The sequence below is a fragment of the Rhinopithecus roxellana genome, chromosome 13 (genome assembly GCF_007565055.1).
Source record: "Rhinopithecus roxellana isolate Shanxi Qingling chromosome 13, ASM756505v1, whole genome shotgun sequence".
In the NCBI taxonomy this organism is placed as follows: domain Eukaryota; kingdom Metazoa; phylum Chordata; class Mammalia; order Primates; family Cercopithecidae; genus Rhinopithecus; species Rhinopithecus roxellana.
The window spans coordinates 71,503,676-71,530,603 of record NC_044561.1 but is presented as its reverse complement, the minus strand read 5'-3'; the positions used below and the strand labels follow the sequence as shown (position 1 = coordinate 71,530,603).

General features: G+C 61.2%; 1 protein-coding gene across 2 annotated transcripts; it reads right to left on the bottom strand.

Moving 5' to 3' along the window:
- Positions 1-11,357: 11,357 nt before the first annotated feature.
- HRH3 (histamine receptor H3) lies at positions 11,358-16,722 on the bottom strand. 2 transcript variants are annotated; one of them, XM_030915457.1, is made up of 4 exons: positions 16,163-16,415; positions 14,920-15,086; positions 12,418-13,334; positions 11,767-11,794 (listed from the first exon to the last, which is right to left on the bottom strand). In XM_030915457.1, the coding sequence occupies exons 1-4, from the start codon at positions 16,413-16,415 to the stop codon at positions 11,767-11,769; spliced, it is 1,365 nt and encodes a 454-aa protein (XP_030771317.1). The 2 variants fall into 2 exon arrangements, with proteins under 2 accessions (XP_010363490.2, XP_030771317.1); XM_010365188.2 differs by having other exon boundaries at positions 11,358-13,334; positions 16,163-16,722.
- Positions 16,723-26,928: the final 10,206 nt, after the last annotated feature.

Sequence of the window (26,928 nt, the reverse complement as noted above, 5' to 3'; positions counted from 1 at the left end):
TCTGTCCACAGGGACCTGCCTTCCAGACAGATCCTGTAGTTGGAGTGTACACTATGTGGCCGTCTGTGCCCGTCTGTGCAGGTCTTTAGTAGTCATGCCTGAGGCGGCCGACAGTGTGGTCCTTAGTTACAGAAGGGACCACGGGTGAAGGTCAACCCCCAACGTCAGCATGTGTGGGCTGCCTCGGACACAGGGTCTTTGTGTATTCCCAGCAGCCTCAGAACACCTGACCCAGAGACAGCGTCAGTAAGTGCTGGCAGGTGCACAGAGGATGGTGCTAGCACGAGGAGCCTTTAGGCTGCTCTTAGTTTGAAACTATTATTATTATTATTATTTTGAGACGGAGTCTCGCTCTGTCACTCAGGCTGGAGTGCAGTGGCCGGATCTCAGCTCACTGCAAGCTCCGCCTCCCAGGTTTATGCCATTCTCCTGCCTAAGCCTCCTGAGTAGCTGGGACTACAGGCGCCCACTACCTCGCCCAGCTAGTTTTTTGTATTTTTTAGTAGAGACAGGGTTTCACCGGGTTAGCCAGGATGGTCTCGATCTCCTGACCTCATGATCCACCCTTCTCGGCCTCCCAAAGTGCTGGGATTACAGGCTTGAGCCACTGCGCCCGACCTAACTATTATTATTTTTAAGACAGAGCCTCACTCTGTTGCCCAGGCTGGAGTGCAGTGGCGTGATCTCGGCTTACTGCAACCTCTGCCTCCTGGGTTCAAGCGATTCTCCTGCCTCAGCCTCCCAAGTAGGTGGGATTACCGGCCTGCACGACCACACCCAGCTAATTTTTGTATTTTTAGTAGAGACGAGGCTTTACCATGTTGGCCAGGCTAGTGTCGAACTCCTGACCTCAGGTGATCCACCCACCTTGGCCTCCCAAAGTGCTGGGATTATAGGCGTGAGCCACTGCACCTGGCCTGAAATTGTGTGTGTGTGTGTGTGTGAGAGAGAGCGAGAGAAAGAGAGAGATGGGAGTCTCACTCTGTCACCCAGGCTGGAGTGCAGTGGCGCGATCTCCACTCACTGCAACCTGCGACTCGTGGGTTCAAGCAGTTTTCCTGCAGCTGTCCGGGTGGGGTCTGGATGCCCTGGGGCCCTGCCACCCTCCACTTGGACATGGGCAAGGAGGAGTTTGCCCCGAGCGTCCCCTGTAGAAGCCCGGTTCCGTGGCAGCACTGTGGGAAAACGTAGTGTATCCATTTGAAGATAAAATTTCATCTATTCCTTATCAGTCTCCTGGGGCTGCTGAGACCAAGTGCCACAAACCAGGGGACTTAACAGAAGTTGGCCGGGCATGGGGGCTTACGCCTGTCATCTAGCACTGTGGGAGGCCGAGGCGGGTGATCACCTGGGGTCAGGAGTTTGGGACCAGCCTGGCCAACATGGTGGGACCCATCTCTGCTAAAAAACATATAGAAATTAACTGGGGATGGTGGTCCACACCTTTAGTCCCAGCTGCCCAGGAGGCCGAGGCAGGAGAATCGCTTGAACCCCTGATCACGAGCCGAGATCACACCACTGCACTCCAGCTTGGGTGACAGAGTGAGACCCTGTCTCAAAAACAAAAAAACAAAACAAAACAAAAACCCTAAGTGGATTCTGCACGTGGGACGTGTGGCCTCTCAAGGCCAGGGAGGTTGTTCCTGCCCCGTCCTCGGCTGGCAGTGGCAAGGCTCCCGCCCCTGCCCCGTCTTCATGTAACTTCACCCCGTATGTGTCCTCTTATCTTCTGGACCCAGTTGTGGGATCTGGGCCTCTCTAAACCCAGGATGGCCCCATCTTGAGATCTTCAGTTACATCTGCACAGACCCCATTTCCAATAGTGATATTCTGAGGTTCTGTGGATGTGGATGGGGGGCACGTTGCTCGATCCCAAGCCACGTCCCTTTCCATCCTTTTTTTTGACGGCAGTGGGTGGGGTGCAGAGTCTTGCTCTGTCACACAGGCTGGAGTGCAGTGACGCAATTTCGACTCACTGCAACCTCCACCTCCCAGGTTCAAGCAATTCTCCTGCCTCAGCCTCCTGAATAGCTGGGATTACAGGCGCGTAGCACCACACCCGGCTAGTTTTTGTATTTTTAGTAGAGACAGGGTTTCACCATGTTGGCCAGGCTGGTCTGGAGCTCCTGAGCTCAGGTGACTCGCCCGCCTCGGCCTCCCACAGTGCTGGGATTGCAGGTGTGAGCCTCCACGCCCGGCCCCCCTTTCCAACTTGCTGTCGTGTGTGCTTCCCGGCGCACATGCTATGCTGAGTTCAGTCTCCCGCAGGGCCTCGGCCTCCTCACCTCGCCAGTGCAGCGGCTCTGCCCTCGGCTCCACCCCAGGTCCCGCCATGCCTGTCACCTCCACCCCTGCCCTGGACAATGGCAGTGGCCTGCTAACGGCTCCCCTACTTGGTGCCCGGGCCCCTCAGTCTTCCCACGTGGCTGTGCCACGGAGCCAGGCCCCTCACTGGGAGTCCCTGGTGCCCACAGCACTGGCCCCACCCCCCCTTCCTGTGTCTTGGCCACGCTGAGGCTGCTCCCCAGTGTTGCTGATCCCTGTGACCCCTTTCCCTGCCCAGATACCCCGTGAAATGTCCTCTAATCAAAAAGCCAAAGACAGCCACACCCACTCTGCACAGCTGGGCCCACCACCCTCTGTATGTGCACTTTCCACGCTATTCGTGTTAGCCACCATCCCCCACCCTCCCGCCTGTCCTGAGCTCCTGGAGAACAGAGAACTTGTTTGTGCCCGGTGCCCAGGTTGGCGCTGGCCCCAGGAGGGAGTCCTGAAGGGCAGACATGCTGAGGCAACTGGAGTTTCTCGTCAGTGAACGCACGGGCCAGGAACCTGTCCTGGTGCCACTAAAAAGGCAGCAGAGCCGTGGGGTGCAGCAGCACTTGGCGGGGGCGGGGGCAGCTCTGCAAGCATGGCGTCCACCTGGGGACCGCAGGTGTCAGGCCAGGGAGAGCCAGTGCTGGGAGGTCACACGTGATGGTTCCCTCTACAGAGTGTTCCAGAAACAACAACGAGGAGAATGGATTGGTGGTCCTCAGGGGCTGAGGAGGGTGGCAGGGTGGAGGTAGCCATGGACAGAAAAGGGCTGCGCCAGGGTCCTCGGACTGTCATACTGTGTGTGGGTGGTAGGGCCACGAGTCTGCACATGGGAAAGAATCCTATTGGCTTAGTGTTTGAGGCTGGGAGGATGACCAGCTCTGGAGGTGGAGAGTGGTGATGGGCACGCGGCAGGGGGAGAGCCACTGAACCACACCCTTCAGGTAGCTCAAGTGGTCAACTTCATGTTTATCACCACGATAAACAATATGACATACGGCCGGGCGCGGGGGCTCACGCCTGTAATCCCAGCACTTTGGGAGGCCGAGACGGGCGGATCACGAGGTCATGAGATCGAGACCATCCTGGCTAACACAGTGAAACCCCGTCTCTACTAAAAAATACAAAAAACTAGCCGGGCGAGGTGGCGGGCGCCTGTAGTCCCAGCTACTCGGGAGGCTGAGGCAGGAGAATGGCGTGAACCCGGGAGGCGGAGCTTGCAGTGAGCTGAGATCCGGCCACTGCACTCCAGCCTGGGCGACAGAGCCAGACTCCGTCTCAAAAAAATATATATATATGACATAAAACGAAACATACACAGCACGCACGAGTGCAGGGGAGTGGGAACCCGCATGCGGCTATGGCGTGTGTGCTGTGGTCTCGGAGGGTGGCTCACCCAAGCTCCCCTGTGGGGGAAGCCGATAAAGGGTACATGGGGTCTCTGTAGTGTTGCATCCAACGGCCTGGAATCTACGACAACCCGAAAGAGGAAAGTCAAGACGTCGGGAGCCCACTGCCCTCTGGCGAGCCCCTGGAGGCTCCGTGGAATGTTCGGGCTGCATCCTCCCCAGCCCTCCTGGGACTGCCCCTCCTGGTGCTCTTGCTCGGTCTCTGCTGGAAGAAGGCAGCGTGAGGTCAGCTGAACACAAAAGCAAACTTTTCCGCAGTCTGCACACCCGTTGGCATTAGGCTTCTGCAGGAAACATCCCTCTTGGGCTCTGCCACTGCCGAGGGTCCTGGATCTGGGGACATCTCCAGCAGCACCACCAGGCAGAGGCCGTGCGGAGGGCACACAGCAGGCCCAACCCTGCCTGCTATTCAAATAGTTCATATTCTTACCGCTAGGACTGGCTCCACCAACAGCCCCACCCCCAGGCCAGGGTCTCCACTTCTGAAAGGAGCCAGTCAGAGAGGACCCTAGGCTCCTGCATGTGACGTGGGGGTAGCCACACAGGCAAGACAGAGGCGGAGTCCCTGGATGTGGCCTTAATGACCTGATGAACCTGTGAGGTGCGAGGCAGGTCTGCGTGGGAACCACCACCCCTCCCCAGGAGTGGGTGCTGGAGACAGGGCTCGGGAGAGACAGGGCTACCTGATCGTTTTTTCTTTCTTGTAATCGTCTGGTTCCTTAGAAAAAAAAATTGCTTCTTCACAAAAAATCAGTGGGTCCCAGTGGATCCATGATGTTCCCCAGAGCCAGAAAATCGTTCTGCCATGGCCTCCAGGGGACAGGCCTGGCCGTGGCCCGGCTGGGTGTTGAGGGTGGGGACCAAGTGTCTCACTCCCTCTACCGTGTTCCCTCCTCAGGCCAGTGGAGATAACAAGACCCAGTGAATGAGCCAAGGCCATGCCTTCCCCTCCTGTGCTTGGAGCAGGCTCCCTTCACCCTGCCTGGGCACAGATGGGCACCTTCCCTGTTCAGGATCCTCTGGGCTCACAGGGGCCCTGGGTGTCACCTGGGATCCCCAGCCAAGGGTGGAACAGAGCCTCATGGGTCTGGTGGCTAGGCCCCCCACCCACCGTGTGCTGGGCAAGCCACGCCCCCAATGCCCAGCCTGCCAGGTCCCAGGAAGCCACTCCCTCAGTCCCCCACCCAACCCCAGCCCTGGCGCTTTCTCTTCCTTGCCAAAGAACTTCGTGGCTCCTTAAAACTGAGTGCCCCGGCTGGGTGCGGTGGCTCACACCTGTAATCCCTGCACTTTGGGAGGCCGAGGCGGGCGGATCACAAGGTCAGGAGATCGAGACCATCCTGGCTAACACGGTGAAACCCCGTCTCTACTAAAAATACAAAAAATTAGCCGGGCGTGGTGGGGCGCCTGTAGTCCCAGCTATTCGGGAGGCTGAGCCAGGAGAATGGCGTGAACCCGGAAGGCGGAGCTTGCAGTGAGCTGAAATTGCGCCACTGCACTCCAGCCTGGGTGACAGAGCGAGACTCCGTCTCAAAAAAAAAAAAAAAAACTGAGCGCCCCACCCCGCCCGCAGTGTCCCTGTCAGTGGAGGGAGGGCCTTGGAGGGAGAGAAAAGGGAGTGGGCAGGTTTGCTTAGGCAGGCACAGCCCACGCCGCTGGAGTGGAATCTGGGATTTACAATGAAGAGTGCACTGCATGGGAGGTGCGTACTGAAACATTATTCGTCCTGACAGTGAAGTTCAGATTTTGAAGTTCAGGGTCCCACATCTTATCTGGTGACCATAAGGAAAGGAGGTGGTGACCCAAGCGAGGAGGAGGTGGTGACAGGGAGAGTGGCTTTGACACTGATTTTCCTTAGTGGTGCCTGCCGGGGGGGCAGTGCTGGGAGATGGGGCCACCTGGGGGAGAGGACGGCCAGGGGTTTGGGGGAACAAGGTACACCCTTCCCTGAAGCCTCCCCTGCCTTCTTCCAGCCCCTGAGGGAGTGGTCTGGAGGGGCTGTGGGCAGGGGCCGAAGGCTCTCCCTGCTGGGGCCACTCAAGGCAGGCCACCTAGGTGAGACCTCTCGTGGATGCCTCCTGTTGACAGAAAGGATGGCACCCTTCTCTCTCCAGAGCCTGCTGTGTTGGAAGATGCCTTTCCTGCTGGCGACCATAACAAACAACATGTTAGTATCTACCAAAAAATAATCTAACTTCCCCACTTTTCATTAATCAGAGCCACAGACCTCTTGTGGGTAGGAGTGACCTGTTCTCCCATGAGATAGAGGATGCCAGCCTGGACAGAGTCTCACCAGGATGCCAACCTGGACAGAGTCTCACCCGGCAGGATTTTTCCCACTCCAACTATAAAAACGCGTCTTATATGGGCTTTAGGAAAGAAGGTGGACTTGGTAACTTGTAAAACATTAAGCCCCAGGGCTAGCTTCAGGCAGGGCTGGATCCAGGTGCTCAGACGACAGCATGGGGAATCCGCCTGCCCCAGCTCTCAGCTTGGTTTTCCTCCGTGTTGTCTGCTCCAGGCAGGCTCCCTCCACCAGGCAGCCTCGGCGAGGGTAGCCTTGAAGGCAGCCAGGGTGGCTGTTCCAGCTGGAGAGGGCACCTCCTTCCCAGGTTCCCAGCCAGAGTCCCAGGACTGCCACCCACTGGCGGGGCTGGGGATGTGATGTGTGTCACCCCAGACCCATTGTGGTAATGGTGCTGAGCCATGCCTGAGACTCACATGAACCCTGGAGCCCAGCGGTGGAGTTGGCCCTACCGAGCCCACCAGAGTGAGGGGGGGAGTGGTTCCCCAGGGAAAACTGCATCTCCTGAGCAGGTGCCTGAGGCATCCCCGAGAGCTGAGGGTTTGGGAAAATGGTCCCCGGTTATCTGCATGATGTTGACCAGGCCAGTTAACCAACGAGATGGGTTTAGCTGAGGAAAGGGCTCAGAGCGGTAGTGCTGTGGGCCGGGAGCCATTCTTGTTACTATGGTCTGAGCGCGTCACATGTGCCTGGCAGCAAGATGATTCCTCCCAGGCGGACGCCAGAAAGGGACCCCTGAACCTTGGCCCTGCCCCTCCCTGCTCCAGCCCTGCTGGGCTTCTACCCTGCAGCGGACCCCTGTGTGTCCTCAAAGGGAAACTGAGGCCCCTCTGGAGCTTGATCCTTGACCCTGCCTCCTGTTCTAGGATCCGAAGACCCTGGATGTTCCCCCCAGCGCCAGTCCCTGGATGTGCCATCAGGTCCAGCGAGGGCTTTGGCCCCTGAGGGCATTGGGAGCAAGACATCCCTCCATCCTTACCAGACTTCAATGGGGTGGGGGTGGGGGGCTGTTTGGTCCACAGGGGCTGAGGGACCTGTCTGAGGTCACACCACTGAGAAGTGGCCCCAGTCAGACCGACCTTCCAGTTCAGCCGACTCCAGACCCTGTGCTCATTTCCAGCCCGTGAGAAAGGAAGGGGGGGGGGGTGGGGAGAAGGTGACCCTCCAGGGACCTTGGCGACCTCCCCCAGCCTCCTCCAGCCGGCCACCTCCAGCCCTGCCTGCCGAGAGGCCCAACGCTTAATGACGTTAGCACGGCACTATCCACTGCGTGCAGGTGTGTGCATCACCAACAATGGAGCAATTTTTGGTAATGATGGGGAGGCCTGCAGCGGGCGCCAGAGCCGCTTCCTGCCCGCGAGGGCAAGGGGCCTGCTGAGCTGCAGCCAGGCAGGGAGAGTGGTGCCAACTGGATTTGGAGGGCCAGGCAGAGGCTACTCAGCAACCGCTGCTCCATCTGCCCCCGAGCATGGCCAACCATTCTGCAGGGGAAAAAGCTGAGGCCCAGGGAGCCCCGGCCTGGCCTCTTAGATGGACAGGGATGGGAAGGCACAGGGCTGGCATCCTCCCAGGAAGTCTGGATTCTAGTCCCAGCTTTAATGCAGACCTGCTGGGTGGGCTGGGGCAGTCCCCGTCCTCCAGGCCTCAGTTTCCCCTCCAGACACGCTTTCTGCCTGACATGGGCAACTGGGACCTCGGGCTCCACAGCCTACCCCTTGCTTCTCCCTTTTCTTTCCCCCAATACCTGCCCCAGCTCGGCTGAGTGGGGTCTTGTGCCCGGCACAATGGAGGGACCCCAGTGGCACTCCATGGATGCTTCCTGTGAAGATCGGCAGAGCTGAGGTACGGTTCTGAGGCCCACAGAGGCTTCCTGGATGCCCCACTCTGCTCTCCATCCCGGGGGTACCCCCACCAGCAACCACAAACCGTGTCCCCCAAGAGGGCACAGTCCACGGGAGCAGGGGAGCTGCTTACACCTGCCACACCATGGTGCCCAGAACACAGCAGGCACTCAGGGACAGCGTGATGGAGCCAAAAGAGCATGGGCTTCAGAGTCACACCTGGCGTCCAGTCCTGGCTGCACCCCTGACTGCCAAGTGTGGCGTGGGACCGAGGTGTCACCAGCCTCCCAAACCCTGGTTCTCACATCTGTAGAACGAAGAGCATCTGTGCCTCCCAAGGTGGCTTCAAGGGCATAGGGTTCCCCACCTGGACCTGGCACCCAAGGGAGTGCCAGTAAATGTTGGACGAAAGGCTCTTCATACCTCCAGACCCGGCTATAAGCACTGGTTGGGCTAGGGGCCCAGAGAAACAGGGCCAGGCAGCCATGTGTCCCCCAGGTCAGGGCTCCAGAAGCCTTGCCTGGGGCCCCCGTTGTCCCTTGCCGTGGTGCTGGCTCACCAGTAACTGGGACTTTCCTACAGGACGGAAGTGGGGTTGCCTGCTGGGCACCCTGAGAGCTCGGGGGCTTCATCCCAAGCTGGGAAGGATCCTCACCCAGCACGTGCCCAGAACCTGTCCCAGGGACACCCCAGAGCCAGCACGAGGCAGGTGAGGTGGCCAGACACACAGCCAGTGGCAGCCTCTGAGGGCCTGGGCTGGGGAGACCCTGCTGGCCTGAGCCCCTATTTCCTGAGGACCACTCAGGGCCTGGCTGCAGCCCTGTCTTCTGCAACAGATGGGCCGAGAGTGTCCCCCCTAGGTGGCTAGGCCGCCCACATGCACCAGGGCATCCCCCTGTGTCCCCGGCACGCCCTGTTCCTCAGGGACCAAGGCTGGCTGTTGGTCCAATTCACAGAAGCTCAGGGACCACGTGTGTGCTTGCCCTGTGCAGCCCACTCCCCAACACCATGCCTGGCATACAGTAGGTGCTCAGTAAACAGCAGTGGCCTGGGTGGGCAGACACCCAGGCGGCAGCTCCAGCTCGGGGCCCGCAGGCTCTGTCCCCTCCCAGATGCTCACTCACGGAGAGAGGCCCCCTGTGTGTGTGTGTTTGTGTGTGTGTGTGCGCGTGTGCGTGTGCGTGTGTGTGTGCGTGTGTGTGCGTGTGCGTGTGTGTGCGTGTGTTTGTGTGTGTGTGCGTGTGTGTGCGTGTGCGTGTGTGTGCGTGTGTGTGTGTTTGTGTGTGTGTGCGCGTGTGTGTGCGCGTGTGTGTGCGTGTGTGCGTGTGTGTGTGTGTGTGTTTGTGTGTGTGTGTGTGTGTGTGTGTGTGTGTGTTTGTGTGTGTGTGTGTGTGTGTGTGTGTGTGTGTGTGTGTGTGTGTGTGTGTGTGTGTGTGTGTGTGTGTTGTGTGTGTGTGTGTGTGTGTGTGTGTGCTTGTTTGTTGCAGAACTTGGGCCCAATAGGCTCAGTGTCTTTCTTCTCTCCTCCTCCATCCCGCACAGGAGCTCCAGGGAGCAGCAGTTTCCAGAGATTGAAGGCAAAATTGCTTGAAAGCCTGTGCTTTTATCCTCCAATTTGTAGCCATTTAGCAGGGCCGGGTGGAGGGGCAGCCAGGGCTCTGCTGGGCTGTCGGCACAGAAGCGCCCATCATTGCAGAGAATGGTTTTTTGTCCTTTCCCAGACAGCTCTCGGCTACGGGACCAACACCCCCTGCGGGGCCAGGCTGGGTGGTGGGGTCCCGCAGGGGAGGCCAATGGCCAGTCTGCTGGAGGAGCCTCAGGGCCTCCCAGAGGCAGGAGGGGCACCCCACTCTGAAAGTGACATCTGCCATCATGGTTCCAGCTCCACTTGGGACTGTGCCCAGTCCCGGGGCAGAGGTGCACACGGGCTGGGACAAGAATTATGAAGGAAGGCCCAGGTGTCCCCAGTCTTGTCTCTCCCTCTGTCACTAAGAGGGGTCTTGTGCGGCTTCTGCCCAGGAAGAGGAGCCTGCTCAGAGGGATCACTTTGGTGTCTGGGAGGCAGAGTCAGAGGTCCGTGAGCGGGAAGGAGAGCGGGGATGGTGGGAGAAGGAGAGCAGGGATGGGGGGAAGAGAGGGGGGATGGGGGGAGGAGAGCGGGGATGGTGGGGAGGAGAGCGGGGACGGTGGGGGGGGGAGGAGAGTGGGGAGGAGGGCAAGGAGAGCGGAGATGGGGTAAGGAGAGCGGGGATGGGGGGAAGGAGAGTGGGGCGGGGGAGGAGGGGTTGTGGAGGTTCAGATTCTGGGGGAAGTTTCCAGGGAGTTTGGAAAACAAAAGTGCAGGTCTGCTTCCAGCTTCGGGGCGTGAGAAAAAGTCTGGAGGTGAGGCATTTTGCTGTTAGTTTCCCCTCTGCAGTACTGAGAACTGGAGTGGCTGGGAAGCAGTGCTTTGAGGGGGAGATGCAGGTCTCCCTGCCCAGGTGGACCCCCCACCCCACCCCCAGCACTGGCTGTGAGAGTAGCCAGAAAATGGCAAGATTCTCTCCCTGAGGTAGGAAGGAACAATGTGAGTGGAAGCGTGCCCAGCAAGGCTGCACTATTGGAAATACAGTGGGCTCAGAGATGTCAGGGCCCTCGAGGCTGGAGCTGGGGGAGGGGATGTTGGGGAAGGTGGTACCTGGCCCACCCAGTTTGCATCTCACCTAGGTTGGGCTTTTCTGGTTTCCAAGTGGCCTCTGAGTACCTGGTGTGGTCCGGTGTCTGCCTCCCTCTCCTGGGGCCCGTGGAGCAGGTGCAGCTGCCTTCGGGATTGAGGCTCACGAGGCTCACAAGCCGCAGCCGAGGGCACCACATTCCCTCCCTCCGTCTTCCCCCAAGTGTCCCCATCCTGCACCTTCAGTACCACCTCCAGGCCTTTGCCCAGGACAGCTCCTCTCCCAAAGATGCCTCCGCTCTGGGGCTTATCCCTTCTAGCAACCCCTCCAGCCTAGCTCCAGTGGGCAGGCCCAGACCCTCCCCTCTGGTCACTGCAGTCCCTCTGCCACCCAGCCCCTGCACACGTTGGGCATGGCCATGATCCTCCCTGGGCTCCGAGTCTTGCTGGGGTGCAACCCTGCTCCTGACCAAGAAAGATGAGGCACCTGTCCTGGGGGCAGGAAGGCTGCACAGGGCAGGGGCTGCATGTCTGTGTGTTCAGCACCAGAGCAGGCCCCTCCTGAGCAGGGCGTGGGGTGCATCTCCTCACCCGCCAGCCAGGTCTTGAGAAGTGCAGGGGTCTGGCAGTAGGGCATATGAAGTCCTTGTTGGGATTATACCCTGGTGTAGCAGGCTGGTCTTTCATCACCACTGCAGCCCCCCACACTTAGAAGAAAACACAGAGACCTCAGCCTCACGCATGTCTCTCAGTGGTTTCTTATCTCCCTGGAGTCTCTCCTCAAAGCACGAAGGCTCTGATCACCCCACAAAGTCCTCAGGAATCAGCACCAATAAAAAAATACACTTTATTGTGACCTCACAGTTTGCAGGGCAGCGCAGCAGGCACAGGCAGAGGAGCATGCAGAGCGCGTGGCACGGGTGCACAGGACATGGCGAAGCGGCCCCTGCCTGGGCACCTCCTCTGGACCACCCCTGCATGCCTTGGGACCCTCAGGCCCGGCCAGGCCCCCTCCTCCCAACAACCCCCAGAGGTCCTGGCCGAGCAAACAGAGTGGCCAGGGCAGGCTTGGCCGCCAGGGCCAGCATGAGCCCAAAGGCGGGGTGGGCAGAAGCAGCTGGCACAGCTCAGCCGGAAGCCTTAGCAGAGGGAGGAGGGCGTGGGAGCCCACACCTGCCAATCCAGCCCTGAGCTCCTCAGCAATTTTGTCTCTCTTGATTAAACATCCCAGGAACATCAAGTTCACAGACATGTTTTCTTCTTCATCTTTCTGAAAACACCCAGAATGGAAAAGCAGAGAACAGCTTCGAGGTTCCTAGGGCCCCTTGACACTTTTGGGGGCAGAGAGAGTTGGTGGGAAGACAGGTGAAAGGGCCAGGCCCCAGGCTTATGCAGGAGACAGAAGGCAGCAAAGGCAGTGTCCTGGGCTTGTCCGGGGAGAGGGACAGTGTGCAGGGGTGTGCAGGGGTGTGCAGGTGTGTGCAGGTGTGTGCATGTGCAGAGCAAACTGCTAGGGCAGGAGGCCTGGAGCACACCCAGGCGCTTGCTTTGGGAAGAACACCAGTAACTGTGAAGGGTGGACACCGGCGGGGGGTGGGCAGCATGTCTGAGACCTCCAGACTGTCCCTCCCGGTGGAGCCAGAGTGTTGGGGGCAGGGCCGGCCACCCAGCCTCCAGTCCAGCCAGTGAGGGGCCCTCTGGCCAATCCAGGAAGGTGCCTCCATAGCGGGGCGGGTGGCCTAAGAGAGGCTGCCGTGGCATTAAGAGAGGGCCACAGACACGGCGGGGCTCACCCCTGGGGGAACGAGCCAGGTGGGGGGCAGCGGGGCCAGCTGCCCAGGAGACCTGGGCTGAGAGGGGCGTGGCTGAGGGAGGCTCTGGCAGACCGCTCACTTCCAGCACTGCTCCAGGGAGCTGTGGGGCTGGATTTTGAGCTTCTGGGGGCAGAGCAGCTTGGTGAAGGCTCGGCGGAAGCTGTGATGGCACAGCGGGTAGAGGACAGGGTTGACTGCCGAGTTGGCCCACAGGAGCCAGAAGGATGTTTCGTACCAGTAGTCAGGGACGCAGTGGCCGTGGCAGGCGGCCCGGATGATCATCAGCAGCGTGTACGGGGCCCAGCAGAGCCCAAAGATGCTCACGATGACGGCCAGCGACTTGGCCACTTTCCTGTCTCGAGACAGCCGGAAGCGCTGGGTGAAGCTCTGGGACACCATCTTCATGCGCTTCTCCAGTGAGGCCGAGGATGCCGACGGCTTGGAGCCCCTCTTGAGTGAGCGCGGCCTCTCAGTGCCCCTCGAGGAGCTGCCAGAGCTGGAGGTGGGTGAGGCTGCGGAGCCGCCCCCACCGCCACCCCCGAGGGCTGCCTCCCCAGCCTCAGCGCCCGCGGCCGCCTCACCCACCCCGTACCGATGCAGCGGCATGGCCTCCCCGTGCCCCTTCTGCCAGCAGCCCCAGCAGCCAGGCGGTGGGGGTGGCGAGGGCTGGGCCTCAGGCGGGGGCTCGGGGCCACCTGCCTCTCGAGCCCCATCCAGCCGGAGGCGGGTGCGCCTCTGGATGTTCAGGTAGATGCTGAGATTAAAGAAGGTGACGCTGAGGAAGGGCGTGAAGAACTCCAGGGTGGAGGCCGTGATGAGGAAGTACCAGTTGTAGAAGAACTCAGCGTAGCAGTGGCCCTCGGGGATGGAGCTGCCCCCGGACAGGTACTCCCAGCTCAGGATGGCCGGCCCGTACAGCAGGAAGGCCAGCACCCACACCAGCAGCATCTTCCGCACCGCTCGTCGCGTGTTGCCCTGCTGGGCCCGGTATGAGACCTACAGACAGGCAGGCTGGTCAGGGGCGGGGCGGAAGGAATATTGGACTGGGTGTGCCCCTGCAGCCTGTGGGACCCTGTGTGGGCCATTCCCTCAGCAGGATGCTCCTCCCTTCCCCTCCTGTCCTCCCTCCCTCCCTCTTTCCCCTCCCTTCCCCTAACCCTCCCCACTGGGGTCCCAGGCTAGTGCCCTGCCACACTCAGTGAGAGTCTCAGAAGCTCCCTGGGACCAACCCAAAACCACCCCCCTACCAGCTGTGAGCTCCCTGGGGGTCCTGTCCTTGCCCCTGCACCCCTGGGACCAGACTCAGCATAGGCCCCAGACCACACGCGCACACAGCTGTTTCTGACATGATGCATCCTGATCCTGCAAAGGCCTGAGCCATCTCCAGAGGTTGGGGTGGGAGGTCCAGCCCCACTCCCGCGCAGGTGCTTTCACCCCTGGGAGCTGGAAGTGCAGGAATGAAGCCACAAGCTGGCCCACTGCTGGGAGACATCCCCCGCCCCGCCACAGAACAAAGCATCCCAGAGCGACATCAGGGCCTCTGGGGAAGAACAGGGAGGGAGGGCAGGGCCGTCCCCAGGGCAGAGAGCAATCAGCTGGTGGGGGCAGGGGGCGGGAGGGCCAAGGGATCCCACTGAGGGGTCCCAGGTAGGACAGCTGGAGGAGGAGGACCTGAGAGCCCCTGCCAACCTCCCCCACAAGCCTGATGGCGTTTACCCTGGTGAGAGCGGGAGCAATGTTCACAGCTATTGCTAATGAGAGGTGGGCAGAGCACCCCCATGCCAGGCTCTCTGCTTGGTCGCTTTACCCTTCATGGCAGTTCTCCTTGTGCCCCATGCCTGGTGGCTCCAGGAAAAGAGGGAGAGACCACAGGGGGATGGGCTCAAGAGGACCCCAAACCCATGCTCTTTGCACCCTGTCTCTTGGCCTTTCTAGGCTAGAACGAAACAGCCTGCCCTCAGTCCTGCAGAGGCCCCCATAAAGCCCTGTGGAGGTGAGCTGCCAAGGAGATGAGAAGGGGAAGGAGTGACTTCAGCAGCGGCTCCATGGGCTGCATGGCCCTGAGGCAGGAGCCCGGGTGGGGCAGAGTCCCTGACCCAGGTGGCCGCTCCCACAAAGGGAAATCTGTGGAGTCAGGATCTGCCGCCTGCCTTCCCAGGGCCTGTGTGTGTGTGCACGCTTGCACACGCATGTGTGAGGGATGTCACCCAGGGTCTCTGGCCCCAGATCCTCCCTTAACTCTGGAGACTGTGGTCACCCAGGGCCTCTGGCCCCAGGTCCTCCCTTAACTCTGGGGACTGCGGACCTGCCCCAGGGCGGGGGCTGCAGTGACAGCCCTGCCTTCAGGAACATCTGCATCCAGATTCCCTGCCTCCTGCCTGGGCCAGGACAGTCTGGCTGCATCCATGGCCCAGAGTGGGCAGCTGGCCATCGAGTGGCCCATGTGTCAGCAGCAAAATCAGTGGGACCAAGCCCACTTCTGCCCACAACTCAGAAGCGGCCGTCCCCACCCCGATGCCTCCCATGGGCGTCCCGACTGTCCCTGCAGGAGTGAGCAGGGGCTCCGCAGCCCGGGACTCACGGCTCGGGTGACCGACAGGAAGCGGTCGTAGCTGATGAGCACGATGTTGAAGGCGGAGGAGGTGCACAGCAGGTAGTCCACCACCAGCCACAGCTTGCAGAGGCCCCGACCGAAGGTCCAGCGGCCCGTCAACACATAGGGCACATACAGTGGGATGCAGAAGGCACCTGTGCGGATACAATGGGATGCAGAAGGCGCCTGTGGGGAGTAGGGCCACAGTGGGACCATGCAGCCAGGGGACGGGGGGCAGACCGACCTAAGCACAGACACCGCGGAACCTAGGCTGCTTTTCTGGGACCAGCCATCCTCATCTTACCGCCCCCTTCACCTGGTGTCAGCCACAAACTCTGCCCTGCCACCAGCCTTCACCCCCACATAGCTCCCAGCACCACCGGTGTCCCCTGGGCCTGGGAGCAGGAGAGACGATCCAGGTATGGGGAACTCTGGCCACCACAAGACCCCAAGAGCCTGGAGTCGGACTCCCTGGATTTCTGTCCAGCCCTCCCAGTCCTCAAAGGAGGAAAGAAGACAATTTCCTTCTCCCCTCCCCCCGCTGGACTCCAGCCCCTACCCTGGCGTTGGACAGCCCTCCCTCTCAGCTTAGACAACAAGAAAGCCTTTCCCCCGGCTGAAAGGGCACTTGGTTGCAGCCGCCAGCCGCTACTACTACTGCCAAGCAGGCTTGGAGAGTCTGGGAGACGCACCTCGCAGCCCCAACAGGTGTCTGGCACTCCAGCCCCCTCCGCGTGCCCCGCCCCCCCCAGCCGGCAGCAGAGCCTGGACACGTGAGAGCGCGCTCCTTCCAGCGTCTCCCCCAACCCCCACCTTCCCCACGGTCCCCTCCCCCAACACAGCTCTAAAAATCCCCCTTCCATGTCCCCTCCCCCAGATCTTCTCTAAACCGCCCCACTGCGCCCTCCGCGCCCTAAGTCCGCAGCAGCCTTTGTTTGGCTATAGCGCAGGAACCAGGGCTGCACCCGCTGCCTTTGCGCCTTGCGCCTCGCCCAGTGCCTGTGTCCCTTCCCGGGGACATCTCTCTCCAGCCCTTGTCCCGAGGCCCTGAGTGGCAAGGAACTTCGCCTGTGCCCCCCACACCATGGGCTCCGGACGCCCCCTTCCCAGGCCGGGTCCCCTGGTGGGGCGTGTGCCTGCGGGAGCCACCCAGGTCCGTGCTCCAGTCCCCGCTGGCCCGGCCACGCTGGGCGCCCCTGGGTCCCACGGCGGCCGGGGGCTGGGGATTTACCCACGAGGAAGTCGGAGATGGCGAGGTTGAGCAGGAAGAAGTTGTTCTGAGTGCGGAGGCTCGAGTCGGCCACGAAGGCGAGCATGACCAGCGCGTTGCCCAGCACCGTGGCCACGATGAGCAGCGCCATGAGCGCGGCCAGCACCGCGGTCCAGGCTGCCGAGAAGCCGCGCGCCCCGCCCGCCGCCGCCGCCGCCTCGCCCGCCAGCGCCCCCGAAGCGTTCAGCGGCCCGTCGGGCGGCGCGCGCTCCATGGCCCCGCAGGCTCACGCGGCTCCGGGACGCGGGGCAGGGCGCCAGCCGAGAGCTGGGCGGCCGGAGGGTCCCCGGCCCGGGAGCCTCGTCTTTGCGGGCCCTTGGCCGGGTGGGGTTCCCCGGTGGGCGCCCAGCGCATGGTCCGGGGGGCTGGGGCCGGGGCCAGGGCGAGCGGTGCCGAGGGGGCCGGGGCCGGATCCGAGCCCAGTGGGGCCAGCAGCGCTGCTGCTGCAGCGGGAGAGGAGCCGGAGCCTGAGCCGCTGCCGGCGCGACCGTGCACCCGGAGCGCAACGCGCAGCCGAGTGCGCCCCGCGCCCAGCCCACCGCCCCGCGCGCCCCGCGCAGCACCCCCGCCATTGGCTGCCGCCCTCGCCCCGCCCCCGCCCCGCCCCCGCCCCGCCCGGCGCCGGCAGCACCACGGACAGCGCCGCGTGCCCGCCAGGCAGGCTGGAGCCCAGCCCCTGCGCTCACCGCAGCTGGCTGGGAGCCCGGCCGGGACTTGACCGGGTCTGGGGGCTCGCCTGCGGTCAGCCAGCCCGCGCACTCGGAGCCGGGGTCTGAGTTGCTCGGCCTTTCCCGTGCCCTCGGCCCTGGGGACCCCTACCCAGTCATCATGGGGAGCCCTGGCGCCTGTGGGGACCCGGAGTGGGGGTGGGGGAAACGCCTGCACCCGCGCTCCGGGGAACTTGCCCTGCAGGGCATTTCCTCGGTGCATGTTTTGGGAATGTGGGTCTCCCGGGGAAGGAACGTCTGGAGGAGAAGGGATGGGGAGGAGGGGGTCTTGGAAAGCCGGTGCCCAGACCAGGGGTCCGCTCCACCTCCCGTTTGCACGGACCCTGGGTGCCAGCCTCCCTGTGGACAGGGCCCAGTGCAGGGTCCAGAGTGACCTGCAAGGCGCAGGCAGATGTGGAGTTACATAAGGGAAGATGAGGCGCCGGGCGGACCCAGCCGGAGGGGAGCGCGTCTAGCCCGGGTTCCGGCGGCCTCAGGCTGAGGAGGGAGCAGCAAGCCGCTTGGAGCCCAGCCACGGACCCCCGTGGACAGCGGGGCAGTCGCCACTGCAGCGGACAGACGAGGTCACTGTGCTCAGGGCGCAGGTGGTGGCTGTGTCAGCGCCTGTGGGAAGGGATGGGGGAGGAGAGGAGAGGTGGCAGGAGGGAGCGCCCCCACTACCAGACACATGCGCTCAGATACACCGGGTCAAGGACAGATTCCGCCTGAAACACTCAGGGCAGACAGACATGCCCACACTCAGATACACAGACACCCACAGGCCAGGGAAGCAGCCTCCAGAGCCAGGCTGGGGACCCACCAACAGTGAGACACACATCAGACAGCAGGCAGGGAGGGAGCTGCGCCCCAGGAGAGGGAAGCAGCAACTCTGCTCTGTTGCCAGCCGAAGGCATCCCTGGTGCCTCAAAGAGGGCAGAGTGTGCGTGTCTGGGGGAGGGGCTGCAGGGGGGACCCCAGGCACTGACATACACCGTCACTCCCCTACTTAAGCAGCTTCCCCATCCTGTGGGGACCTACTCCTTCCCCTCACCCCAAGTGGCGCTTTACAAACTTTGGGGAGAGAGGGGCTGGGATTCCTCTGTTGCCACCTCAGGGCTGACTGCAGAGAGGAACCCCCAGACCAGTGGCCCCAGCCAGCCCACTATTCCACGGCTTCTAAGAGTCTGCTCTGACGGGAGGGGTTCGGCTTCCCTCTCTGACTACCCGATTGTACTCATCCCACTCCACCTGCAAGCCCTACTCCTCATACTGGCTCCCCCAGGTTCCCTGCACCCCACCCTAACTCACCCAGTGAGGAGGGGCTGTGCCTGGACCAGGGAAAAGTTTTCAAGGGGAAAAGTTCATGGAACTGGGCAGCAAGGGGCTGTGGGGCCACCAGAGTTGCCACCCAGCCCCGCTGCAGCCCTTGACTCACTGTCCCCACCCAAACCAGCAACTTCTTGTTGAGTGAACTCCTCCCCAAGCCCTTCTCCTCCACAAGTACCCACTGAGGCTGCAGGAGATGGCATTGGGTGGGGGTTAAGAGGGGGCCCTGGCTCTCTCCTTCACTGGCTGAAGCCTCAGTGTCCCCATCTTGGAATGGGGAATATAAATTGGAGCCCCAAACAACCAAGGATGAAGGGGTCTGGAGGCTGGCCCAGTCAGTCTCCCTCCCCACCCCTCCTCCCCCGTCATCCACAGCTGCCCAGGCTTCCCCGTGAACTGACTAGCCCTGGAGAGCCTGGGCAGTGCCGGCCTGGGCCAGACGACCCAGACAGAAGGGGCTTTCATGGTGTTTTGTCTGCCACACAGCCTCAGGGGGAACAGCTCAGCTCACACCTGCCCCACAGCTGTTCTGAAACCCCCGCAGAGCCTGCACCAAGACCCAGGGGCCATGGAATCTGGACCCACAGGCGGGGAATCCCACACAGCATGGCATCGGCCAGGGGACCCATTTCTGCAGCCCATCACCACAGTGGTGACACATATCCATCACATGCCTGTCGGTCACCTCAGGGCACCCTCGCGGGAAGTCAGAAGGAGGCCCCGGGGTTCAACTCCCGTCAGTGGGGACCCAGCTGTGTGACCCCGGGTGAGTTACCAAACTTCTCTGAGCTGCTGTAAATGGAGGCTGCCTGGAGAGGAGAGGGCCTGGCTTGGCCCCTAGGTCTGATAATGACCGGGTCTGGCGGCTGTGAACGCCCCCTATCGACCAGACTCGGTGGGAGTGCTTGGTACCTGACCTCACCAGCCCCTGCAAGGCCATAAAGTTGGGCAGGACTTGCCACCCTGTAGCGCTGGTGAGCCCCCTGCCCGAGGTCACACAGGCCTACCCCCTCCATGGCCACATGTCCAGCCCAACCTGAGGTCAGCAAGCGCACCAGGGTGACCAGCAGCCATGCGAGAGGCCCATGTCCTTGCCCAAACAGGAGGCCAGTGTCCTCTGGCCTGGAGCCTGATGCGGCCACGACAATGCAGAGTGCATGGGGCTGGTCCCTGTGTAGCCTGTCTAGCCCTGGGAGGCTCTGTCCCAGGGAGTGGCTATGTTGTGTACCTTGTGATGAAAAAAGAAAGTGGCAGGGGAGACCATCCCTGGATTCACGGGTAGAGGCCAATGTCCCGCAGGCTGGTCTGGGCAGGGGAGAAAAAGGACTAGAGATGGAGACAGGAGCTCTGGGTCAGAGCCATGTGGATGGCCAAGTGACTATGGGCCTAGCTTGTTGGTTTCGTATCACAAGCAAACACCCACCAGAGGCCAGCCACCCTGAAGACATGACATTAGCAAGCCGCTGTTATTGGCCACCCTCGAACTGGGATGTTCAAGGTGAGTGAGTGCAGTGAGGCCCCATTGAGTGCAGTGGCCACCCTGGAGCACCCAAGGGCACCGACTCCCACCTCCCAAGGCCCATCTGCTGCTGCTGCCTCTGAATATCTGACCGCCAACAAGTGTTCAACACCCAGCCCCAAGTAGGGGACACTCTCTGAGGACAGCAATAGCTGCTGGCGAGCTGGCTCCATGGGTCCTCTTCCTCAGTCCTCATGGGCCACAGACCTGCTCTGGGTGTCGGTCGGCCTCTCTTGCCTGTTGAGCCTACACTGTGTAATCCAGGGGCCTATGGACTCCAGATCCACAGGCAGAGACTCCTACAGTGTGGCATCTGGCCAGGGGACCCTCTTCCCATGAAGTCGGAGCCAGCATGGCCCCCTGGCCATGGGCCCACCAGGGTCTGGCCTGCCACACCACCCAGGAGCAGCCTCCGGAGGCACACCAGCCTGGGGTACTCACCTTTGAGGCTGGCGCTGCCCTGCAGACAAGGATGACAGAGCAGAGACCTTTCCATGGCGCCACGTCTGCCAACAAGAAGACTATAGACCTTCAGGATCAGGGAAGGAGCAGGAGGGGCCCGCCTGGCATCCATCAGGGGAATCTGTGCTTTCCAAACTCTGGGCTCTGCAGGGCTCAAGCTTCTCATCTCTGAGGGACACTGGGGACACACTGGGGATGGCTCACTGGCGATGGACCTGCTCATTGGGGACACACTGGGGATGGCTCACTGGAGATGGACCTGCTCACTGGGGATACAGCTGTGGATGGCTCACTGGGGATGGACCTGCTCACTGGGGACACACTGGGGATGGCTCACTGGGGATGGACCTGCTCACTGGGGATACAGCTGTGGATGGCTCACTGGGGATGGACCTGCTCACTGGGGACACACTGGGGATGGCTCACTGGGGATGGACCTGCTCACTGGGGATACACTGGGGATGGCTCACTGGGGATGGACCTGCTCACTGGGGACACACTGGGGACACACTGCGGACACACTGCGAACACACTGGGGACACACTGCGGACACACTGGGGACACACTGCGGACACACTGGGGACACACTGGGGACACACTGGGGATGGCTCACTGGGGATGGACCTGCTCACTGGGGATGGACCTGCTCACTGGGGACACACTGGGGACACACTGGGGATGGCTCACTGGGGATGGGCCTGCTCACTGGGGATACAGCTGTGGATGGCTCACTGGGGATGGGCCTGCTCACTGGGGACACACTGGGGACACACTGGGGACACACTGCGGACACACTAGGGACACACTGGGGACACACTGCGGACACACTGGGGACACACTGGGGATGGACCTGCTCACTGGGGACACACTGGGGATGGCTCACTGGGGATGGACCTGCTCACTGGGGACACACTGGGGATGGCTCACTGGGGATGGACCTGCTCACTGGGGATGGACCTGTTCACTGGGGACACACTGGGGACACACTGGGGACACACTGGGGATGGCTCACTGGGGATGGACCTGCTCACTGGGGATGGGCCTGCTCACTGGGGACACACTGGGGACACACTGGGGACACACTGGGGATGGCTCACTGGGGACACACTGGGGACACACTGGGGTGGCTCCCAGGCACTTTGAGCTCCTGAGCTCCAGCAGACAAGACAAGGAGCCACCTTTCTGTCAGGGTGAGTGGCCCTGATCAGCAGGAGGAGGTGGGGCTACTGTTTTCAGAAGAGGAGGGGTGGGAGGGGCTGAGTGTGAGACTCAGGGCCCTCTTGGGCGCCATGGCACCCCTTGGCCCGATCGTTTCTGTGCGTGGACAAGTGCGGCCACCCCAGCCTGAGAAAGTCCAGTGGCCAGGGTGCAGGGAAGGAGCATGAGCCTTCAGGACCAGCAGTGGCCACAGCCGAGGTGGGAGAGTGCAGGAGGGAGGGAATGCATGCCAGGTGGGGCCCCAGTTCAGCTGCCCCTGTGCCCTGACCCCCTATCCTTCACAGGCCTCACCCCAACACATCCCTCTACCTCCCGTGCTGTCTCAGCATCTGCTTCCTGGAGGACCCACCTTGACACAGCCCAGGTTCCAATTTTGAAAGGGTGGTCAGGGAGCTTCCACTGAGGAGACACATGAGCAAAGTGGGAAGAGAGGGAGGTGGATATTGGAGGGAGCAGAGTTCCAGGAAGGGGAACAGCAGGAGTGAAGGGCAAGGGGTGGACCACGTTCGTGTTCCAGGGACAAAGAGGAAGCTCATGCGGCTGGAGCTCAGGCAGGGGCATGGGAAGTGCATTCCAGGGGCAGGTCTTGTAGCGCCTTGAGCTGCTACAAGGATGCTGGTGTTTTCTTGGACGGGTGCTCCAGGAGGGCCTGGGGAACACTTTTACGGGATCCCCTGACTGCACTGGAGAGTGCTCTCTAGGTGGATGAGGGCAGAGAGACCAGAGGTGAGGCGATGGTGGCGGCGGCAGTGGGGGACAGGCAGACCTGGGCAGATTCTGACATGGGTTGGCAGGTGAGGTTGGCATGAAGGGCAGAGGAGGCGAGGGGCCCAGCCCAACTCCATGATTTGAGCTCAAACGCCTCAAAGGCAGTGCTGACAATGAACCAGAGGGAGGGGTTTGGGGGACGAAGAGGTGCCCTGTTGAGGGTGTCGAGGTTGAGCTGCCAAGTGGATGTTCAAGAGATGAGACTGGTCAAATGGGCAGTCAGGGGCTGGGAGGAGAGGAGCTCTGGGCTGGTGGCCATGCTGGTGTCACAGCAGCGGACAGCAGGATGCTGTCCCATCACCCTGTGCCATCAGGAGAGCAGCTCTGCCACCAGCATCTCTGGTGCCCAGAAAAGACCTTTCTCTTTGGAGCCGGTGGTGTGCCCAGGTGCTGTTCCTGCAGTGCTCTGTCTCTGCTGCATGGGGACACAGCTGCTGGTGAGTAATATGGGGGTGAGGAGCAGGGCCGCCAGGGCCAGTGCAGGACAATTGTCCTGCTGGTTACAGCCAAGGCACCTGTGGGGGTCTGGGGCCAGCGCTGTGCCGCCTCTTCCAAGGAACCCATATTTGCTTTCTCTCTGTCTGCAGGAGCTCATTTGAATTTGGGAATGTAAATTTTTCTTTTTTTGTTCCATGCCTTTTTTTCCCCCGTGACATTCTGAGCCAGCTCCGGGTGCATCCTGACGAGCTCAGGGCCTGGGTGTGACAAGAATGGCGTCTGAGGCCACTGACTTGGAATAAAAAGTTGAGTCTGGTTTACCTGCCTTTGCAGACCAGATAGAACTGGGCCCAAGGCTTCGGTGGTGGGAAGGACAGAGAGGACGGGAGAGCCAGGTATTAGTTGCTATAGTTTGGTTGAAAGTGACAGAGCCCAACTCCAAAGGGCCTCAGGACAAGGAGCATGTGCTGTTTCCTGTGCCCACGAAGTCCAGGGCGGTGAGTTTCAGGCACAGCTGCATCCTGGCTCAAGTACAGCTGCTCCCTCCATCTCGTCTTATCCTGTGTGCGCTTCAACCTCAGGCAGGGAGTATCTTCCTTGAGGTCTCTCCCTGCAGCTCCAAGTGACTCCCCTGTCCCCTCCTCCATCCCCAGGCAAGAAAGGAGGCTGCCTTTCAGCTAACAGAACCCCAGGATCAGCCACTTTGGCCTGGCATTGGCCTGACTCAGGCAATCGTGATGCCTGAGCTCACAACAGAGGAGTCAAACCCTGGCTGAGGATGCATGAGAAGTGGAGGGGGAGTAGTGGTGGTCATCCCTGCAGCTGCCTTGGGGTCCCTGCGAGGAGCCCCTGCTTAATCCCCTAGCAATGCCTCAGGGGTCCAAGTGCCATCCTGCTGGGACAGGGGGCCTGGGCACAGAGAGCCTGGCCGTGGTGGGGGTGGTGGGGAAAGTGTGACTGCAGAGATGACCTTCTCTCAGGGCATCTGTGTCTCTTGGCTGCCTGGCTCCTGTGAGAAGTGAGGCTGAGAAAGCAGGCAGAGGGGCAGTGATGGGTGATGGCAGCTTGGCAGATCTCAAGGGGCCCAGGCAGGATGGCTGTAGAGCCACCCGTGGTCCATCCGTAGGAAGGAAGCCTGCAGGCCCCTCGGGGTCTGCTCCCTGCTCACCCAGGGCTGATACAGCCAGCTTAAGGGACAAGGTCGCAGGCTGGGCGTGGAGGCTCATGCCTGTAATCCCAACACTTCGGGAGGCCAAGGCAGGAGGATCGCTTGAAGCCAGGAGCCCAAGACCAGCCTGGGCAACATAGAGAGACCCCGTCTCTACAAAAAATAAAGAAAGAGGCAAGGTCACACCCACACCACAGGCCAGGACAACGGCCCCCAGAAAACCAAGCTCCAATTACACCACAGCTCTTCCTGCTGAGCCCGGGGGCCTGCTGAGCCCTGGAGCCTGGGTCCGAGGGCAGAGGTTGGGGCAGGGAGAGTGAAGAACTGAATGGAGCCTGACCCAGCACTCTTCCCTCCTAAGGATGGTGCCTGGTGGAGACATCAAGCACAAGAGAAGGGGTGATCCTAGGAGGGCTCCCTGGAGGAGGTGCTGCCTGCAGGAGGTCTTGAGACCCAGGTCTGATTCGAGGGTCAATAGCCCGGTGAGTGCCGAGGCTGCCGGAGAAACTGGAGGAATGAAAAATCTTTGCCTGAGGAAAGGGGCTCCTGCCTCCCCAGAAAGTCCCTCCGTGGGAACCAGACTGTTGCTGGCGCGCAGTGTGCACCTCCCAGGGCTGGCTGAGAAGTATTTGCTGAATGAATGGAACAGATTGCATCTGTGCAGCCTCCCTCCGTGGGCTAAGAATGAAGACGTGATAGAGAAAACAGAAAAGAAGACAGAAAGCAGAACGGTCTCCACTGTGCTTTTCCAGAACCCTCTGAAGGGCCGAGAGGGCTCCAGGACATCTGGGACCTGGCCCCAAACCCAAGTCCAGCTGTGGGGGGCCCAGCCACAGCCCAGGAGCCCTCACGCCATCCCTAAGAGCATTTGGTGGGACCTCTTGTGGCTATGATCCAGCAGAGCAGCACTGCCTGGGGGTCTCCGAGCTAAACCCAGGCCATGAGCCCCCATCCCTGCCAGTGCCTGGGGTTGAATCAGGCCCTGAACAGTGGTAAGCATCAAGCCAGGGGGCCGCTGGGCCAGGCCAGAAGTAGGGACAGGCCCTGGGGGAGGGGGATGTCTGGAACCTCAAACTGGTTGGCATCCAGCTCCTCCTGCTTCCCATGCCAGGGTGCCCTGAAACCCTGCCAGTGTCTCCCCTGAACACCTTGCCCACCCCCTCAGCCTACATCCCAGCAGTGGGGACCAGGCTTGGTGACCCCGGTCCATCCTGCAGACCCGTAGCCAGGGCGCAAGGCTGGGCAGGCCGGCCAGGGGCCATGTGCTCCCGGCTACTCCACACACGGGCCGGTGGGGCCCTCCCCTCCAGCAGCTGAGGTCAACACAGGCGGGTGCCTCGTGGATCTAGTGGAGGGCGACAGACAAGAACGTGGGGCGTGTGGCCAGCACACACTGCCCAGGGCTGCTGGAGGACTAGCCCCATCTCTGTCCACCCCCTGCCTCCCGCCTGGGTGGGGAGTCTGTCTGGGGAGGAAGCAAGGATGGCCACAGGGCGGGCACACTGGAGGCCTGGGGTGAGTACTGGGCAGGCCAGCCCCCATCCAGCTGCTGCCTGGATCCACTCTCGGTGTAAGGCTGAGAGGCTGGCTTTACCTTGGAACCTGAAGCCTGGTGGGGAGGTGGCCCCTCCTCCTCCCTCTGTCCCCGCCTCCTGTACCTCCATGCCCCTCCCCAGACACACGCCCCTCAGGCTCTGCCCCACCTGGCACTTGCCCCCGTGGGTGCCTCCTCCCAGAAGCCTTCAGGGTTACTCCAGGTCTTCCCATTGCCTGTGCTATTCCCAGAGCTGCTGACCGTTGTTCCAGGTAGTGTATGCTCTCACCCCTAGGGCAAACACAGAGTCCTGACCCCTCCTGGAGCCCTGGGCCCTCTTCCCCTGCAGAAGGTCGGAAAGAGGCGCCTGGTGGAGGGGCTGAGCGGTGCAGGTGGGCTCAGGGAGCCTAGTCCTGGAGGAGGAGTCTGGGCCCTACGAGGACGACGACGGAGATGGGGACGGGGATGGGGACGGCCCTCTCTGTTGACTCCCTGGAGTCCTCCAGATCCAGGGCAGCTCCTGGGGAACTGGTGCCTGCTGGAAAAACTAACCCAGATTTGATCAGTGCTGGGGCTGGGATCCAGTGAATATGGGCGCACCCCTGTGTCCCGGGTGAGGAAAGATGGGGGCTCCCAAGAAGCAGGCAAGGGATGCATGCGTGTGCGTGCGTGGGTCTATGTGCCTGTCAATGTACACGTCTGTGTGCATCCGGGTATGTCTGTGCGTGTCTCTCTGGGCTATGTGTGTATGCACATGCATCTGTGGGTCTGTGGCTGTGTCTGAGAGTGTTTGGTGCGAGCTGTGAGAGAGGTGTTAGGAGGAAACTGACACTGTCCCCTTCCGCCCTGCAAGGGACAGGTCAGGGTGGGAGAAACAGTCCCTGCCTCCACAAAGCCCTGAGCCAGGGCAGGGGTCGAGAATTGCTCTACAGGCAGACCCCCCTTCCCCTGGGTCTGGGCACGAATCACTGTCACTTGCTGCCCGCACGCCTTTCATACACACTCACTCACACACCCACACTCGCACTCACGCACACATTCAACAGTCATTCCACACACACACATCCCCCCACACACACACTCAACACATCCCACACACACATGCACACACTCAACACATCCTCCACACACTCACACATTCATCCCAAACACTCTCAAATACTCATCCCACTCAAATACACGCTCATCCCACACACACACACACTCATCCCATGCACTCAACACTCACACACTCATCCCCCTCACACACTCAGCCCACACACACACTCACACTCAACACTCACATACACACTCATCCTATGCACACACACACTCATCACACACAAACACACGCTCATCCCCCACAAACTCACACACTCATCCCACACACTCAACACTCACACACTCATTCCACACACACACTCATCCCACACATACACTCACACACTCAACACTCATCCCACACACACACACTCATCCCACACACACTGAGCACTCACATTCATCCCACGCACACACACACTCATCACACACTCATCACACACAAAGACACGCTCATCCCCCCCACACTCATCCCACACACACACACTCATCCTCCAAACACACTCA